The 16,687-nt window shown below is 42.9% G+C and overlaps 1 protein-coding gene across 1 annotated transcript in view; it reads right to left on the reverse strand.

The window, feature by feature from the left end:
• Positions 1-2,249: 2,249 nt before the first annotated feature.
• Positions 2,250-16,687, reverse strand: part of Ubl3 (ubiquitin like 3) — a 42,094-nt gene continuing 27,656 nt past the window's right edge. The window contains exons 2-5 of the mRNA XM_005344719.3: positions 9,196-9,304; positions 7,377-7,463; positions 4,155-4,232; positions 2,250-3,866 (exon numbers count right to left, since the gene is read on the reverse strand). Of these exons, the coding sequence (XP_005344776.1) occupies positions 3,814-3,866; positions 4,155-4,232; positions 7,377-7,463; positions 9,196-9,304 (327 nt within the window). The 3' untranslated portion in view covers positions 2,250-3,813. The remainder of the gene's footprint in view (positions 3,867-4,154; positions 4,233-7,376; positions 7,464-9,195; positions 9,305-16,687) is intronic.

Here is a 16,687-nt window from a genome sequence, read left to right on the forward strand (position 1 = left end):
GCTGGGGATGCAACCTACACTCACATCTCACGGAACTGTCAGGTCCTTTGCCAACACCAAGCACATTCTCCAGGTTTTCATTGCTGTCTTCCTTTTGACACTCGCCTGGACTCATTCCTGCGATGTCCTCTGGCCTTTGTGCATGCTGCTTTCCTCAAATTTAGAGGCAATGTCCTGGTCTAGCACATTCAGCTTTGTGACCTGCCTGCCATTCTTGGGCAGAGATGGCTTTCTTTAAAAGCAAGCTCTATACCAAACCTACCAAACAGGTGTTACTTTAATGGTGGGGAAACTGAGGCTCAAATATCAGCTCCCCTGATGTCTCCCACTCTCCAAGTCCAGCTGTTTCTGTGGTACTGAAATTCGAGGATGCAGTATTATTGAACTGGAGAGACACTGAAAGCCAGTAACTGTTCTGAGAAACGATTAGTGAGCTTCAGTAAGTGACATCCCTCGAGAAAAACCACTTGACAGGGACTGTGGCGGGAGTTGGGGACACTACTCTGCTTCTGTCGAGCTTCCTATCAGATTTCTACATTAACTTCCCTGCATTCTGAAAAGGAGCCTGGGGTCCCAGCTGGTGGCCAGCGCCTCAGCAGAGCTGGATTCTATGACTTCCTTCAATCGCTTCAGCAGCTTCTCCCACGGCATCACAGATGCTCCAACACCGACACGCGATGTGAGAAGTGATCTGGTGTAGTAGCTACATCCTGACACTGGCTACACCTACCTACACAAGTGCCTGCAAGCCACCCACTGGCAGAGTGTTTAAAGGCACATTTGGCCAATTTTTTTTTCTCATTGGTGAACGATGAGATTGATGCTCCTTTCTCCAAACGTCTACTCTGTACATCTTGAAAGCTGTCAACGTGGAAGACAGCATTATAAAAAATTAGTAAAGTTAAGGACTAACCCTTGTCATTGTGGCAGTACACAGACCCTGATAGGGAAGTAGTCGCAGTTTCCCAATTTTGCTCATGATTACTTTGGCATGGAGCTCTGTATGTTGGGTATGGGATGACAGTCCTCTGAGGAAGGCACCTGGAGACTGGAGGGCATCACGAACCACAGATGTGCCTCTGCCCAAGAACTCCAGCACACCCTAGCCATGGAAAGAGTAATTTGCTGGCTGGCTACCTGCTAATGAGTGACCGCAAATCAGGATGGGAGCGGGGGATGCCCGCGATGGTTACCCGCGAAGACAGTATGGAAGCGTGGTCAATTCTGGCTGTCTTTCTCTCACTTAGACAAACAGCAGAGGAGAGGCTGGGCCATGGTGAATTTTATTTGAGTGTCATAAAATAAACTGAAAAGGAGTAGAAAGATAAATAGGGTATTTATGACTACCATGAATGGAAGTCATTCAAAACAGGAGGACTACTCTTCAAAGGCGAAGAAAGTTCTCATTTCTTTTCACATTAAGTAAGCACTGCTTACCATCCACTGGCTAACAGAAACGGCTGCAGCACTGGACAAGATGACAGCAGGGACCCGTCTGGCCATGTGAAAACCTCTGCACAAATGAGGGTGTCACAAACAACTTATTCTGGAGAGAGAGCTAATGGTTCCAACCAGAAAGGCATGCTGAGGTTTAACATAGAAGACGCCATTGCATGGAACACTTAAATCAGGACACGGCAGGCTGCAGATGACCGAGTTACAGGGCTGGGGTCAGACCCATGACTCAGGCTCTCTTTACATACTGGGTCAACTGGATCTAGGCACCGCTCACCCTTAGGGAAGCTGTGGCAATCTCTGTCTTGAGTATGATCAATGCCAATTAGCCATCGGTAGGGAGAATCCAGTGTTTTCATGTATAAACTAGCACATTTTTGGTGTTTTCAGTGTAGGATTTTACTTCTTGCCAATAGAGATATTCCTAACTGTCCAAATTCAATCACAATTCATTGAAAGCCCCTAACTGTTGGAAGACAGAGAGTAACTAGAATCCAAGTATTAAAAATGATTAACGAGTAGCTTGATTTACAAAAGAATACAGTCATCATGACTGAGTGCTCAGCTAACTACCTGCTGGGTTCTTCTCCAGCCTACACAGCAGATGGACACATCTTCTGAATGCAACGTCTCAGTGGTAACGGAGACAGAACCCCAGCTGCTGTGCTTCACACACCAACTGGGCAAGTGATGAAGACACGGGGCACACCCAGGTAGCAACGGAGTGGAAAGTGAATGGATTTTAAAAGACCCAGAAGAGTGGAAAATTAATTGTAAAATAGATGAAACAAGGCTTAAGCAATTATTGACCTTTAAATCACTCACAAAATGCACTACAATTTTTTATTTAGTTTACAGAAGGAATCTAATAAGTACAGGTTGCAGAAAGAAAAGGTTTAGTACTATTTACATTCATTTTAAAACTCTGTTCTATACAAATTTAATTCTGATCAGTATGAACAATATTTTCGTAGATCTACTGCATATAAAGCCTCTTCATCAATGCATTAACAATGAATAAAGTAACCTGATTGCATTTAAACAAAGATGACCATCGAGACCATTGACACTTAATGCTGCCAAGAGCTAAGAACCCTCATTAAATACAGAACACAACGCAGTCTGCAACTTCATCTTTAAAAAGGCTGGATAAAGTTATTGATATGGAATACTGGTCTATATGCTACACGCCAATCTATATTTGCATTCTACAGTTAGATATTTTATGTTTTTTATTAAATATAATCTACACGTATTTGTAATTTCATCCAGGAAGATTTCTTCCCAGTGAAAAAAAATATAAAATCTTTTTTTTTACAGGTTTAGATGAAATTAGCTCATGCTTTAGTGCTGTGCAAATTGTTTATTTATAGCATATCAATTTTTAAATTATCGGTAAAAATAAGAGTGGTGCTACTAATCATGTACGCCTTAAAAATCAGCTTGTGATCTCAATACAACTGCAAGCACTGATTCCAAATGCAAACTACATAAAGTAACAAAATTAGTATCTGGAGACTGTTTAAAAGGATTCCTCTGTCCTAGTGAGTAAGCATAATGCAGGGCGTGGTTACGGATGAGTGACAGTGGTGGAAGTTTCCAATTTTCTGATATTCAAATACACAATTGGATCTGCTGCTGAGGCTATCGTTTCTGCGCAGTGACAGCCCCTGAGCGACTGGCCCTCCACATTAAGGCTAGGGACACACTGCTGCCTGGTCTCTGTGCTGTCTGGATGACTTGCCAAGAGGACTCAGGGTGCAGGCAGCAGAGGTATCCTCTGCAGAGTGCTGGGGGCAGCAGGCATGGCTTTTCCTTTGCTGCAGTGAGCACAGTCACGCCTATTTGGATATCCTGTGAGGACAGCCACAGTGGCTGACTTTGGTAGACTTCACCCAGCATTTTGGATCCCTTTCCATTTTCCCTGTGCGACTGGCCTGGTGATTAACTTCAGTGATGCTGAGTGTCCTCCAATGTGGACTGTCACGGGGTACTTCTGGGCACCACAGGCGCTGGCAGATTCTGCTGATGAGGAAAATAACGATAATCTTTTTTCACTACAAACTGGACTTGCAACACTTGATTTCTGACTTCTGCGGATGAGCCTTTGTGGCAGCAAGGCGACCTCCCCTGGAGCCCACTGTGCATTTCAGACTGCTCAACACAGACAAGAGAGACAGGAATAAAGGACCAGATGAGAGTGTTCTTGGTTCTTTTTACTTTATAAGAAGAGATGACAGAGTTCCCGAGTAATTCAGCCCCATGGATGTGCAGGTGACTGTCCTACAGGTGTGGGACGCTGTTGAACCTCCTCTGTCCCAGCAGCATCAACAGACTGCGGCACATGCTGGCGACACATCACAGGATCACGCAGCAGTTGCTCTCCCCAGTCTTCTCCCGATTCCTCTGGCCTGGGGAAACAAAGGCAGCCTGCTTTAGCCAGCTGGGTCTCGGGTGGAGAGGCAAATGCAGAGGCATAGTCAAAACAGCCTGAGCTTGGCTCAAAGCTTGCTTTATAATACTACAACCCTGTAAATAAGGAATCTTTTCATCTTGGCATGCTTCAAAAACCACCTGGTTACTTGCTCCATAAGCTCAATTCATATACTATGAAAATTTCCTTCTCAGCAGAATGTCTAAGTGGAAGCAGGCATGATGTCTTGATGGCTCAAGTTAGGCATCTTCCAGGGTAGGCTTACCTTGTGAGTTGGGCTCTGGCAGGGTCTCTCTGGCCACCAAATGCATCACTGTTGTTTTGCCAAAAGGAAGTTTTAATGCTATGTAAAAGAAGGGACAAACTGTTACATACACGTCATTCTGTAAAATCACTAGCCAGGGATAAAAGCACTTAGATACACTACCGGTTTCTGAATGGCTTCAGGTTGTGGCTCCTCCACAAGGAGACATTTCCTCACCCCAGGGGAGTGTACAGTTAAGAGTGACTCTCATAGCTTCACCACTGGAAAGACTCAGGAATCTGATTTATCTGAGAGAAAGCACACACTTCCACCTCTAAACTCACTCACTAGTCTGCCCCTCTTTTCAAGGCATGCTCTATGCAGATCTACAGACTGCTAGCTGTCTGGGCATCGTCCCTGACTCACAGCTGCATGGCTGGCACTTCTCTTCTGCACCCAATTCAACAGCAAACAGGAGGAGGCATAGCTGCTGGCAGCAGAAGGTGAAGGAGAAGCCAGAAACTGGAATGTCCTCCTTCACAGAAGACCTTTCTATACACAGGGCAACATCCAGAAGATAGCATTTCAACTTTTCCTTTACACACAACCACCAGCATTTCAACTCCGAAGTCACACTGGTAGGAAATGGCTAAGTGCAGAAATCTGCATTTTAATGAGTATCGGGGTTGGAGCTGGACTGGTAACTTAGAGGCAAAATGCATTAGGCCCTGCATTCCTAGCCACACAAAAGTAAGTAAGTGAATGAGAATGAAGGAGAGCGCCCCGGTGATGCCCCACTCTCTCTGGTCCCCAGTGACTGTCAGAGTGTCAGCTGATGATCATCCTCTCAGTGGAGCTATCATCGTGCCTCTCCTTCAGCAGAGTAAAATTCCATGTGATTAACAAGGTTACAACTCAAAAGAAGGGGACTCAGGAATGTTTAAAGAGACTCGATGATCACAGATTTAAACTTGAAATTGAGTGAATCACAGAAATTCACAGAATGACAGAGCCAGCTGTATGGACCTGCAATGTGGGATTCCCCTCTCTACACTGTGAATATGTTTCATTACCACTGGTTAATAAAGAAGCTACTTTGGCCTATGGTATGGCAGAAAGAGAAAGATGCCGGATCAGTAAGCCACAGCCTCTCATGGTGATACATAGATTAATAGAAATGGGTTAACTTAAGATGTAAGAGCTAGCTAGGAATATGCCTGAGCCATATATTTGCCTCAGCCAAATAGTTGTGTAATTAATATAGTTTTTGTGTGATTATTCGGGTCTGGGCATCCGGGAAATGAATGCAGTCTCCACTTACAGACCTGTAGTCTGACTACTCAAGAGGCTGAGGCAAGAGGGTTGCTGGAGCCTAGCAGTGCTAGGCTAAGCTGCACAACACAGTGAAACCAGGTCTTAAAGTGGGTGGGGAAGAGGCAAAGAATGAGCAGGCCCAGCCCCCTCCTATGTCTGCCTGCGCAGAGGGAAGGCTACCCACCTGCCTGGAGCCTCACTAGTTCCCCTCCCCCACTGCTTCAACAGCACCTACAAGTGTTCCCACAACTGGGCTGTTCTTTTCTCTGAGCTGTGAGATGGCTCAGCAGGCAAAGGTACCTCAGCAAGAAGACTGCCGATCTGAGTTTGATCCTGAATCCTAGGTAAAGCTGGAGAAGAGATCAAGTTTCCCTGTCCTCCATACCCGTACCTTGTCCCCCATTGCAATAAAATAAAAAAAAATTAAAAATACTGTTATCAAATATTTTTGATTCTATTAAAAAGCCTACAATTGCCTCTGCCTTTGATTTGCAGTTGTGGCTCTGAATCTACTTCACAAGTTACCGAGCAAGTTCACACTTTCAGAGCAGCTGTGAAAATACTGGAAAACACCTGCCACTGCTGTACAGGTAACAAAAAAGGAAGCCTGCAGCCTAGAAAGCGGACAGTGGAGTGCTAGCATGTGGTCCAAGCAAGCACCCAGTGGCACTGGACTGTGGAGGGCTAGCATCTGGCCTTAACCAAGTCCCGGGTGACACTGGCAAACCAAGGGCTACCATACACCACACCACCTGTCTAAATCACGAAGCTGCAAGGCCTTTAATTTGCTTCCAAAAAGACTGGTGGCCACACAATAGTCACAATGAGAAAAGTCATTTTGATGATTATTCTAAAAGAATTTTTAAAAAATAGTTTTAAAACTGTAATTTAATGAAAATGAATGAACCATCTTGATTTTAGCACAAATCCTGTGAACTTTAACCTGACCCTGGGACACTGGGCTGACGGAAAATGCTTAAGAGACCAATGCTCAGAGGGAGATGAAGACTCACTCATAGTTGAGGTCAAACCACCAACAATCAGGTTTTTTTTATTTATTAATTTTAATTCAAGGTCTTGTTTGAACCATAGGAATTAAAAAAATAAAAGATGGCCCCACCATTAATAGATGCAGAAAATACTCAGGAGGCTAACAACTGTCAACTCTCACCAGAGGGTTGTCTAATTAGGCAGAACTACAAACAGAGAAGTAAGCCAAAGAAATTCGACGTCTAAATGGTAGTTACTTCTTATAGACTACAGTAGTTTTTGGACCAGATCTAACCCTGTCACAAACTAGGCTACATGTGAGCCTAGACTCGGAAGTAGTCCACTAACGTGCCACTGTCAGTCACTGAAGTCATCAGCTCTAACCCTCAAGTCTTTTTACAGTGGACTTTATTGTCCCATGTAACAGAGCAACCTGAAGAGGGGGCAGGTAGGTGTCTGGTCATATTCAATGCTGTCGAGGTTTATTAGTGCAGATGATAAAAAAGCTCAACAAACACACAGTAACCAAATGAATAAGAGCAATCTGCCCGAGGAAGAAGAGAGTGCAGCTCTCAGGTTAGGCTTAGAGGACAAAGTGCCTGTACTCAAGTGAGGGTCACTGTGTCCACGGCAGCTACTGACTTTATCCCCACACAACAAGCAGTTTCCCAATTCACATGAAAAGCTGCTGTCCTAAGTGTGTCCTGGTCTGTGATGGGTTTTAGCTTAGGAGCATCACATCCAGACTATATCATCCGGCAGCTCAACGGAATCCACCTGTAACACAGTAAGTCTGCACACTGGCAGGCAGGGCTCATCTCACAGGGAGAAGGCGCACTCAAAGCAGGGGACCTCAGATTGATTCTCAAGTCATCTTTTTAGTAAATGCAAAGGCACAGTCATTCAAAATAAACAATGGCAGGAGAGGACGTCAATTACCTCCTAACGTGACGTTTCCATGTAGAAATCTGCCTTGGTAGATGAGTCGCAGGATGTTCGGGCTGCTCACCTGTTCTTCTTCCCAGTCTGAAAGAGACGAACTGGTTAGGGGCCCGCAGCACAGCAGGGGCTGTGCACTGTTACATTCCTTGGCCCAGAGTGTCCACTGCCCAGGCACTGCAGCCAGAGTGCCAGCTTGTAGGCTGAAGTTAGACAATGAGCTGGGGAAAATCTTGTCTTAGTTAAAGGGATCTATCATTTGAAAATCAATTTCCGTTATCAGTAATTAATAGGGTGTTACAATGTTTCAGTGTTTGGACCTGCTGAAACGCAGGCTCAAGGGCAGTAACAAGTTCCTCAAAGACTTTCTTAGGACTCCTTATGTTAGGTGCTAAGGGATGTATTGTCATGTTGTCTTTGCCAACTGACCAACATGACTTGGAAGCTGGGACAAACTGCTACCACTGGTAGTATGGGTGGCCCAGTAGCTACTGCAGACTACCATCTGAAGACCTTAGTTCACAGAGACTGCTGCTCAGGCAGAATATGCTTTCAATGGCAGTTCCCATCAGCTTGCTGCTGCAACAACTGAAGCTCTGCATTTAGTTAAGATTTGTGAATTCCTATTTATGTTTCTCAGTAACTCTAGGTTTTGCTTTTAGTAGGAGATAATGAAAACAAAGTCTAGCGTAATGGAAAGGAAGGAAGGCAAGCGTCTACCATGGTTTTGTTTTGTTGAGTGTTCAAAACAACTTATGTGCATGCACTTGACAACATCACCTTGATCCAGGAACTCAAGCATACGAGAGTAACTCTTACTCATTTCCAGGCACCTGTGCTATGCCTGTCCTCTTCTAGGCCCCCTCTTTTCCTGGGAATTCTGACTGTACTGGATCTTCTAGATAAGATCAGGTGATCCACTTTGCTTCAGTATGAATTACTCTGCATGCACTGCCTTTAAAACCATTGTTTACAGAGTATGTATGGCCAAGCATTCCTTTGTTATACAGACTAGTGACAGTAACTTTAATCCATGCAGAAAAGAGGCTAGAATTGATTTTGCTAAACATATTATACAGACTCTGTACGGTGGCATATGCTTGTAATCCCAGATACTGGAGAGGTTAAAGCAGGAGGATTCCAAGTTTGAGGGCAACCTGGGGAATTTAGCAAGACTTTCTAAAAAAGGGAGCAAGGGGTACCACTTGGTAATAGGGTACTTGCCTAGCATGCACAAGGTCCTGGGTTCAATCTTTTGTACTGGAAACAGTTAAATGAGATGGGCTAAATCAGTGGTACCAGATGGCACATGCCATGGAAACCGTTATGGGCAAACTCTAAGGACTTACTGAAGGCAGAGCATCACTAGACAGGGAGGAGCTACCACAGACACTCCCCCAAAGTGTTCACCGTGGTGGAGCTGAAAGCAGAATGCAGAGATTTCGCTCTTTCTGGACTTTGTTCACAGAAGGCATGCAACATGAACTGCAGGTCAGCTTTGTTTCAAGTTTGTTTCAAGCTTCTTTTTCAATAGGCCCCACATAGGAGCCCACGGGGCCCATTCTTCTGCCATGGTGAAGAGTCTCTTTCCTTCTGTGTTTTGTTATGAAGTTGATTCACATGGAGGTGGATGTGCACTAAACACTCTGCTGGCACTAAGGCAAACATGGCCTCTGTAGCCCTTGTTCCTTCACTGCTTTGTGGTGAGAAAGGCAAAATCTAGGGGAGTGGCTCCGTCAAGAATCAGATTATGTCCTCGGTACTTCCTCAAAACGTGTCAAGCAAGTTGGGGGCAAAGAAACAAGCAGCCAGCACTCACCCATGGGCCAGTTGTCATACACATGCTTCGCAATGTCAGAGGCAGAGTCGTTTGGGGAGAAGAGGAACTCCTTCGTCTTTCCACTCACCAAGATGAGGCGCAAATTAATCTGAAAGTAGACAGCGATGCTCTGAATAGACATCTCAACTTGAAAACAGAATGGTTTGTACAGGTTTTCACTGACACAACATTCTGAGTTGTTGCCAGTGCCATTTTGGGTTTTTCATTTCAATTTTTAATTATTATTTAAGTCATCAGAGTCAGAGCTTCATTATGGCATTTTTAATAATACGTCATTATACTTTTTATTCTTCTTCTGCCTCCTGTTGAAATGTCCCTGCCCCGCCTCCTGCCATCCCCTGAAACTCTAATAGGTCTCCTTCCTCTCCAAAAGTCCCACCCCCTTCTACTTTCATGTCATATTACTTACATAAATTCTTTCAGAGTAGTTCTTATAAAGGGAATTGGTATATAACTTTTACTTCTTGTTATTTACAATGAGCATGCCACAGGTACAATTGTGAGTAAAAGAAAACCAAAGTCAAGGGTCTTGGGGAGATGGCCTGGTTGCTGCAAAAGCGTAAGGACCTAGATTCAGATCCTGGGCTGCTGTCCAGCTAGTCTAAGCTAATGGTGAGTCAGAGCTCAGTGAAAGACTGTCTCAAAAAATAAGGGAGTAGGATGGAGGAAGCCACTTGACACTGACCTCTGGGGCCTTGGCAAGCACACAGGTGCATGTACACCCACACACATGTACACGCAAAGAAAACCAAAGCCATTATGCTTCCGAATATATAACAACGTCTGCAACTAAACTGCAGATTATGACTGCTATTATAGAATTTGCTTTAATTCATAACTTAATTTAAAAAAACCATCAGCCTTAGAGGGCCTGTTGCTAAACATGAAAGCAAACAAGAAGAATCCAACAATTTTGTTCTGCATCTCTTGGATTTCGTCAAAAGCCAATACGTATTGCAACTAAGCAAATATTCTGAAAAGTTCACTATTTTACTGCTGTTGTTAAATTCACCGTATCTACTCATTTCCCTATAAGACACAGATATAGGTATGGTTTCCTACATCTTCCTGTCCCTATTTTAAAGACTTTAGTGGGGCTGGAGATAAGCTAAGCAGTTAAAAGCACACACTGCTCTTGCAGAGGACCCAGGTTTGAATCCTGATATCCATGAGAGATGACTCAGAGTTGACTGTGACTCTAACTCCAGGAATTTCAATACCTTCTTCTGGACATGGATGACACACACACACACTTTTTTCTTGTTTTAAAAAGGCCTTACTAAGCAGGGCGGTGGAGGCGCATGCCTTTAATCCCAGCACTCGGGAGGCAGAGGCAGGTGGATTTCTGTGAGTTCGAGGCCAGCCTAGTTTACAAGAGCTAGTTCCAGGACAGGAACCAAAAGCTGTGGAGAAACCCTGTCTGGGAAAAAATAAAAAAAAAAAAAAAAAAAAAAAAAAGGCCTTACTAAAAAGTTGGGTCTGGTCCCAAGCTGAACATTAGACATTCTAGTCTGGCTTCTTTACATATGACCAGAGAATGTCGCTGGATCAAGGCAACTGTGACAAGGCCCAGGTTACCTTCTCTCCTCTTCGGTTACTAATATGTACTTTTTTAAAAATTAAGGCAATCAGAAATTCTCTAGGTCCTGGATCAGCACTACCACAGTACCGCACTCCTGCTTTCCCCTTTAAATCAGTCACGGCAACACCACCTCTGGTACCTAACCACACCGAAAATATGCTGAAAATTGTAGAATATCTACCCTTGAGAGTGGATACTCACCAACAATGCAGAATTAACTGGATTCTTAGGCAGAGTGGACTTAGGCTCTGAATTAGAATTTGTACTCTAACTGTATGGAAATTCAACAGAAGAGAAAAAGGAACTCTATGGTACAGTGAGAAGCTTTCAATATATCAGAAAGAATTTAGAGCTACTTTAAAAATGAACTTAGACTAAAAATCTTAATATAGGAAAAGAAATGAGTTACACTATTGTAAAGAAGCTCATGCTGAACATCCCTCCCCTAAACCTGAACCTTTCTGAATACATTTCAGACTGTGGATACTCAGCTTAGGGATGTTCAACAAGTCAAATCTCAGGCATGCTTCAAACTCTGAACTACCTCTGGCCCCAACCATTCAAATAAGGGTCCTCTCAACCTGTGCAATGCAGAAAATGTCTCACTGGAGCAAGCTCAGGTGGCCATCTACAAGATTTAAACTGTTAGTTAATCCCCGGCATTTTCCTAAGAAGACATTCTTCTTGAGACTGGAAAAGTAAAAAGCTATCACTGCCCCCCACCCCCCGACACACTGAGGGGGCTGTTAAAAGGTAGAGGGGACACATGCACATGGGAAATCTATGTCTTCCTCTTAATTTTGCTGTCAACTCAAGCTGCTCTTTAGTGTTTTGTTTTGATTTTTTAAAGAGCTATGCATATGAATATAAAAATGTAACATTTTAACAGCAAGTTATAAAATATTTCTGGTGTCTTCTCAAGATTCTTCACTGAGCCTAAATTAAACATTTTGGCTGAAGAAATCACAACACGCACATGCGCACCTTACTCTACAAATACACACTGTGTTCTCAGCACTTCCCATTTAAAACTTGCACCATCATGAACCAATAAGCTGATAATATACTTTTTCACAGATCACAACTGTCTATTATCTATCTACTCACAATACTAGAATCTTCTGCCCTTTACATGTGTTTGGTACCATCTTAAAAGAATTACTTTTCCTGGATATTTATGGGTGGACACACATTTTTGGTTACACGGCCCTACTCACCCTCTTTACCTGTCTAGGCAATCATCATACCTTTAGTATCCTGCTTCGCTTCAGAAAACACCTAAAACTAGAGGAGTCTGAAAGTGGCTCGGGAAAACTATACAAGTATGGTTTTTCAATCTTGGAGAAGAGAAGCAAGAGAATATGACAACTCCAAGGCCAGGAATTTATCAGTCTCACAGTTATAAGCAGCTAAACCTGACGGAGGCTGTGTCAAGGAAATTAGAAACAAAAATGGTAACATCACATGGAAGCACTGGGAGGCATAAAGTAACTCGCTGCCTCTGGCACCTGTGGGTGCCTAGCCAGTTGGCTTTAAGGATCCCCACAGAGATGCAAACTGGAAAGATCATAAGGAAAGCATAAAGGAAGCCACACTTTAGAGTTCCTGATACCAGAGTGCACAGGGGTGAATAATAACCAGAGTTTGTGACATGCCAGTTAGACTACATGCTGTCACTGAATGAATATTCTGCAAAGTAAATCCATTTCTATGCTACCATGTACGTATTTGACCTAGCTTCTAAATGAAGACAAAATGATTTATTAATATAGCCAACTTGGTCCCACACCAGAAGTGTAACCTGCCTCATACATGGCCAGATAGTCTGGGGTTGTTAACACCGACAGAGGAAAATACTGAATTCCAACCACTCAGATGAGCCCAGCACACAGGCTGGCCAGCAATTAACCGTTCCTGTACTGTAATAAGAATCTACTCAGGAACAACTACCCCTTGGAGGTAATAGAGTCCTCCACATGGCAACAGGGTAAAGACTCTTCTCTAAAGCTCATGTACAACACACTTTGTGCACATGTCGAATAAATGGTTATCGGGACAAAATGACTTGGTATGAATGGAGCAGAATGTACCAGAAATCTCAAGAGGTGGCATTCAGAGCTTCCAGATGAACTACATGCTGAAAAACTACATCTGAGGAAAAGCAAGGCAAGATGAGCGTGACTACTGGTGACTGTTCATGGTCCACAGCCACTGACTACAAGGCCAATGGAACAAGAGGCCCCAGACTTTCAAACCACCATCCCTCTCTGAGATAACATAAATTGGGAGACACCTCATTTAAAGCTTAATCACATAATTTGTTTAAAATGATCAGGATAGAAAAATTAGGCGAGTCAAAGAATGGAAGACAGACCTGACTAGAGAAAGGACCAATGGAAATGAGACAGTTATGGAGGTAGACAATCCCCTGTAAGAGGAAGCAGAAAAGGAACTCACACTTCCTGATTGAAAGCCTGAAGGGGTAAGCAGTAAGGCCTGGGCTATGTCCCCAAGTTTCCCTGGGGAACAAGATTAGGAGAAGCACAGCTGCCTCCGTGCTGTGGGTCTCCAGACCCCATGTGCCCTACCCTGCCACTATTCTTTGATAAATGGCCATGGCCAAGTGGTGAGTGGAAAGACCCTAGATGACCTCTTAGCAAGTCACTTTTAAAGGCACTCAGCACAGCTCAGGGGAATTCTGCTGGGTGAGGGGAGGACCCTACAGGTCTACACTGTGTGAGTTCACTTACAACCTCTTCTACTGACAGAACTGGAAGAGGAGAGGAGGCCAGCCTTGGGGAGGAATGAGGAGAGAGCTGTATCTATGGAAGTGGGCAGGGGGAGCTGTGCATCTCCCTGCTCTAGGTCATGATGTGCCAGCGTCCCAGAAATGACATGTGAGACCGCTACACAGAACTAAATACACTCATCTACCGCATCCCCGTGACGTAGCAGGTCTGAACACCCGTGAATGTTACCAATATCTGATTCCAGTTGTGATGTCATAGTTATGAAAGGGTTACCATTAGGGAGACCCAGGATTTGTTATTTCTTACACGTGTGTGTAAGCTTTAAATTATTTCAAAATAAAACGCTTCTTCTTCACTTAGGTACTCCAATAGTACCTACAGTTAGTCTTGCCTACCATTGGGGGAGGGAGAGAGGCAAGTCGAGACTAGCCTGGGTGATATCTCAAGGTGGCTGGGAAGAGACAGAAATCTTTAATAAATAAATAAAAAATAAAATAAAATAAAAAAAGAAAATCAAACAACAAATAATGCAAGTACCCAACTTCTTAAATATGTACATGGGATTTAACATCCATCTATTTTGATTATTTTTCTTATATCCACTTGAAGATGACAGTATTTTAAAAAGTATACATTATATTAAAATAACTACTTAATTTAGAAAAAAGATGCAAGCCTGTATCAGTGACTTGTCTTAAGACAATATTGTAAATTGAAAATAGATATGTGGTTTTCCTTTCTCTAGAACTGAAGGTTAACAAATGGCAGATTTTAAATGTTGTTAATGCTTCTATAAAAGCAACAAAGAATGAGGGAGAGTGTAAGATTGATGTAAAATAAAAATTATCCAAATACTTCTATAGTACTAAAATATGAAAGCTATGTATTTAACAAACTCATTTCCCATCCACTCAGACATCTGGAACACACTGTTTTGTGTTTGCATCATGAAAACTTTAGTATGAAAGTAGAATTCCCTAACCTTCATTAAAAGAGTTATTTTAATTATATGTACTTGAGTGTCTATGTGGGTGTGTGCACATGAGTGCTGGTGCCCATGGAGGACAGAGACATCAGATATCCTGGTGCTGGAGTTACAGCAGCTGTGACGCAACTGGTATGTGTGCCAGGGACCCAACAGATATCCTCTTCAAGAGTGGTACAAGTGCTTACACACTGGGCCATCTCTCCAGCCCCTGATGTCATAGCCATGAAGACAAGAAACACACCAAGGAGTGAAGAGAGGAAGGAGGTCTCTCCAGGATGTAAAAGTAGAACTGCTCACTAAGGATTGGTTGAGTGAGCTTTAATAGGAACCAAAGAGGAGGCATTCATGGGTTGAGTCCAAAGTAGAGCACAGCACAGAAAAGCCTACAGTGTGCCACTTACTGGGCCATTTCATATTGTATTTAACCACCCCACCTTGCCCACTGCCAAAGCAGAGAGAGACCACAGCCCCACTTCACAGCTATGGGAGGGCTGGAGGCAGTGCCTCACAGTGCTTGGTCCCCAGGGCACTGCTTTTTATTCTTCCACAATCACTCTGCCTGTTTAAAGCACAGGCATCTTCACTCGGTCCCTGAAAACGCCAAGGTCCTACTTTCTTCAAAGCCTCCGCACAGATCGTCCTTTACCTGGGATGCTCAGCATTTCCCATCCCAAGGGCACACCTAAATATCAGTGCACAGCTCTGCCAGACTCCAATGCCTACGACCAAAATGCTTCTGTGTGCTTCAGAGGGGAGGGCATAATAAATAACCCAGTCTCAACGTATAATCACTGCAGATGAAATACTAAAACCGTGTTACGGAAAAGAATTTCAAGGAGGAAATGGAGAAGCCCAGTAAGTGTTTATATTCCTCAATGAAAAGCAGCAGCAAAAATATTTGTACAGTTTATTTACTCATGACATCTATGAATGTATTTAAGCTATATATAATACACCCGAGTTCCGGCCTGTGACCTCACTGACCTTCTGGTAGACTAAAGCCCAGAGTCATGACTAACAACACTGACACCTGCTGATTAGATTTTCTCAACACTGTTAGCACCTTAGGTGACATAGATTCTAATCATATGTTGCATATTAAGCCCTGAAAGTGGGATGCTCACTCAGTGAGGTACCCTGTTTTATATTCTAGAAACATCTGCCTATTGTAAGTGGAGATAAAAGATCAGAAAGGTCTTTAACAAGTTCTTCTAGAACAATGGTTCTCAACCTGTGGATCATGACCTCCTCAGAGTGGCATATCAGATATTTTGCATATCAGATATTCACATTACAATTCATAACAGTAGCAAAATTATAGTGAAGAAGTAGGAAAAAATAATTCTATGGTTGGAGGTCCCAACATGAGGAACTGTATTAAAGGGCTGTAAGGTTAGGAAGGTGGAGAACTATGTTCTAGAAAGTTTTATATCTCCCCATTTCCTTGGAGTGTGTACTTCCAGAATCACATTCCAAACAGTATTTTATATTTCCTGAATTGTTCAACTATTTATTGATTTATAAAAATTCCAATCACAACACAAACAAGAAGCTATGAAGCCGTGAAGATGAACTGATGGTAACAGTGGCTAGGTTACTTGCTTTAATATGTAGATTTATTTTTCTATTACCAGAATAAAGAAAAGAGGTTTTTATATGTACAGTTTAGACTTTATATATGCAGTACAAAATAAAGTATCTAGTGTGTTACATAGTAAGTACTAATTAGCTATCAACATAGATTACTGAACATTGTAATAACCATATTCAGCCTAGCAAGTCACTAAACATTACTACAAAATACTCTTCTTTTTTTTATATTTATTTATTTATTATGTATACAATATTCTGTCTGTGTGTAAGCCTGAAGGCCAGAAGAGGGTGCCAGACCTCTTTACAGATGGTTGTGAGCCACCATGTAGTTGCTGGGAATTGAACTCAGAACCTTTGGAAGAGGAGGCAATGCTCTTAAGCACTGAGCCATCTCTCCAGCCCCAAAATACTCTTCTTTTAAGTACTTTATAATGTACATTTATTTTGAAATAAGTTTGGGGAACTCTGGTAAAATTAAAATTCTATGAGAAGATTAACAGTGCATAAGCCTTGGGTATTCATGTGTGTGTGTGTGTGTGTGAGAGAGAGAGAGAGAGA

Source organism: Microtus ochrogaster, chromosome 2, assembly GCF_000317375.1.
Source record: "Microtus ochrogaster isolate Prairie Vole_2 chromosome 2, MicOch1.0, whole genome shotgun sequence".
In the NCBI taxonomy this organism is placed as follows: domain Eukaryota; kingdom Metazoa; phylum Chordata; class Mammalia; order Rodentia; family Cricetidae; genus Microtus; species Microtus ochrogaster.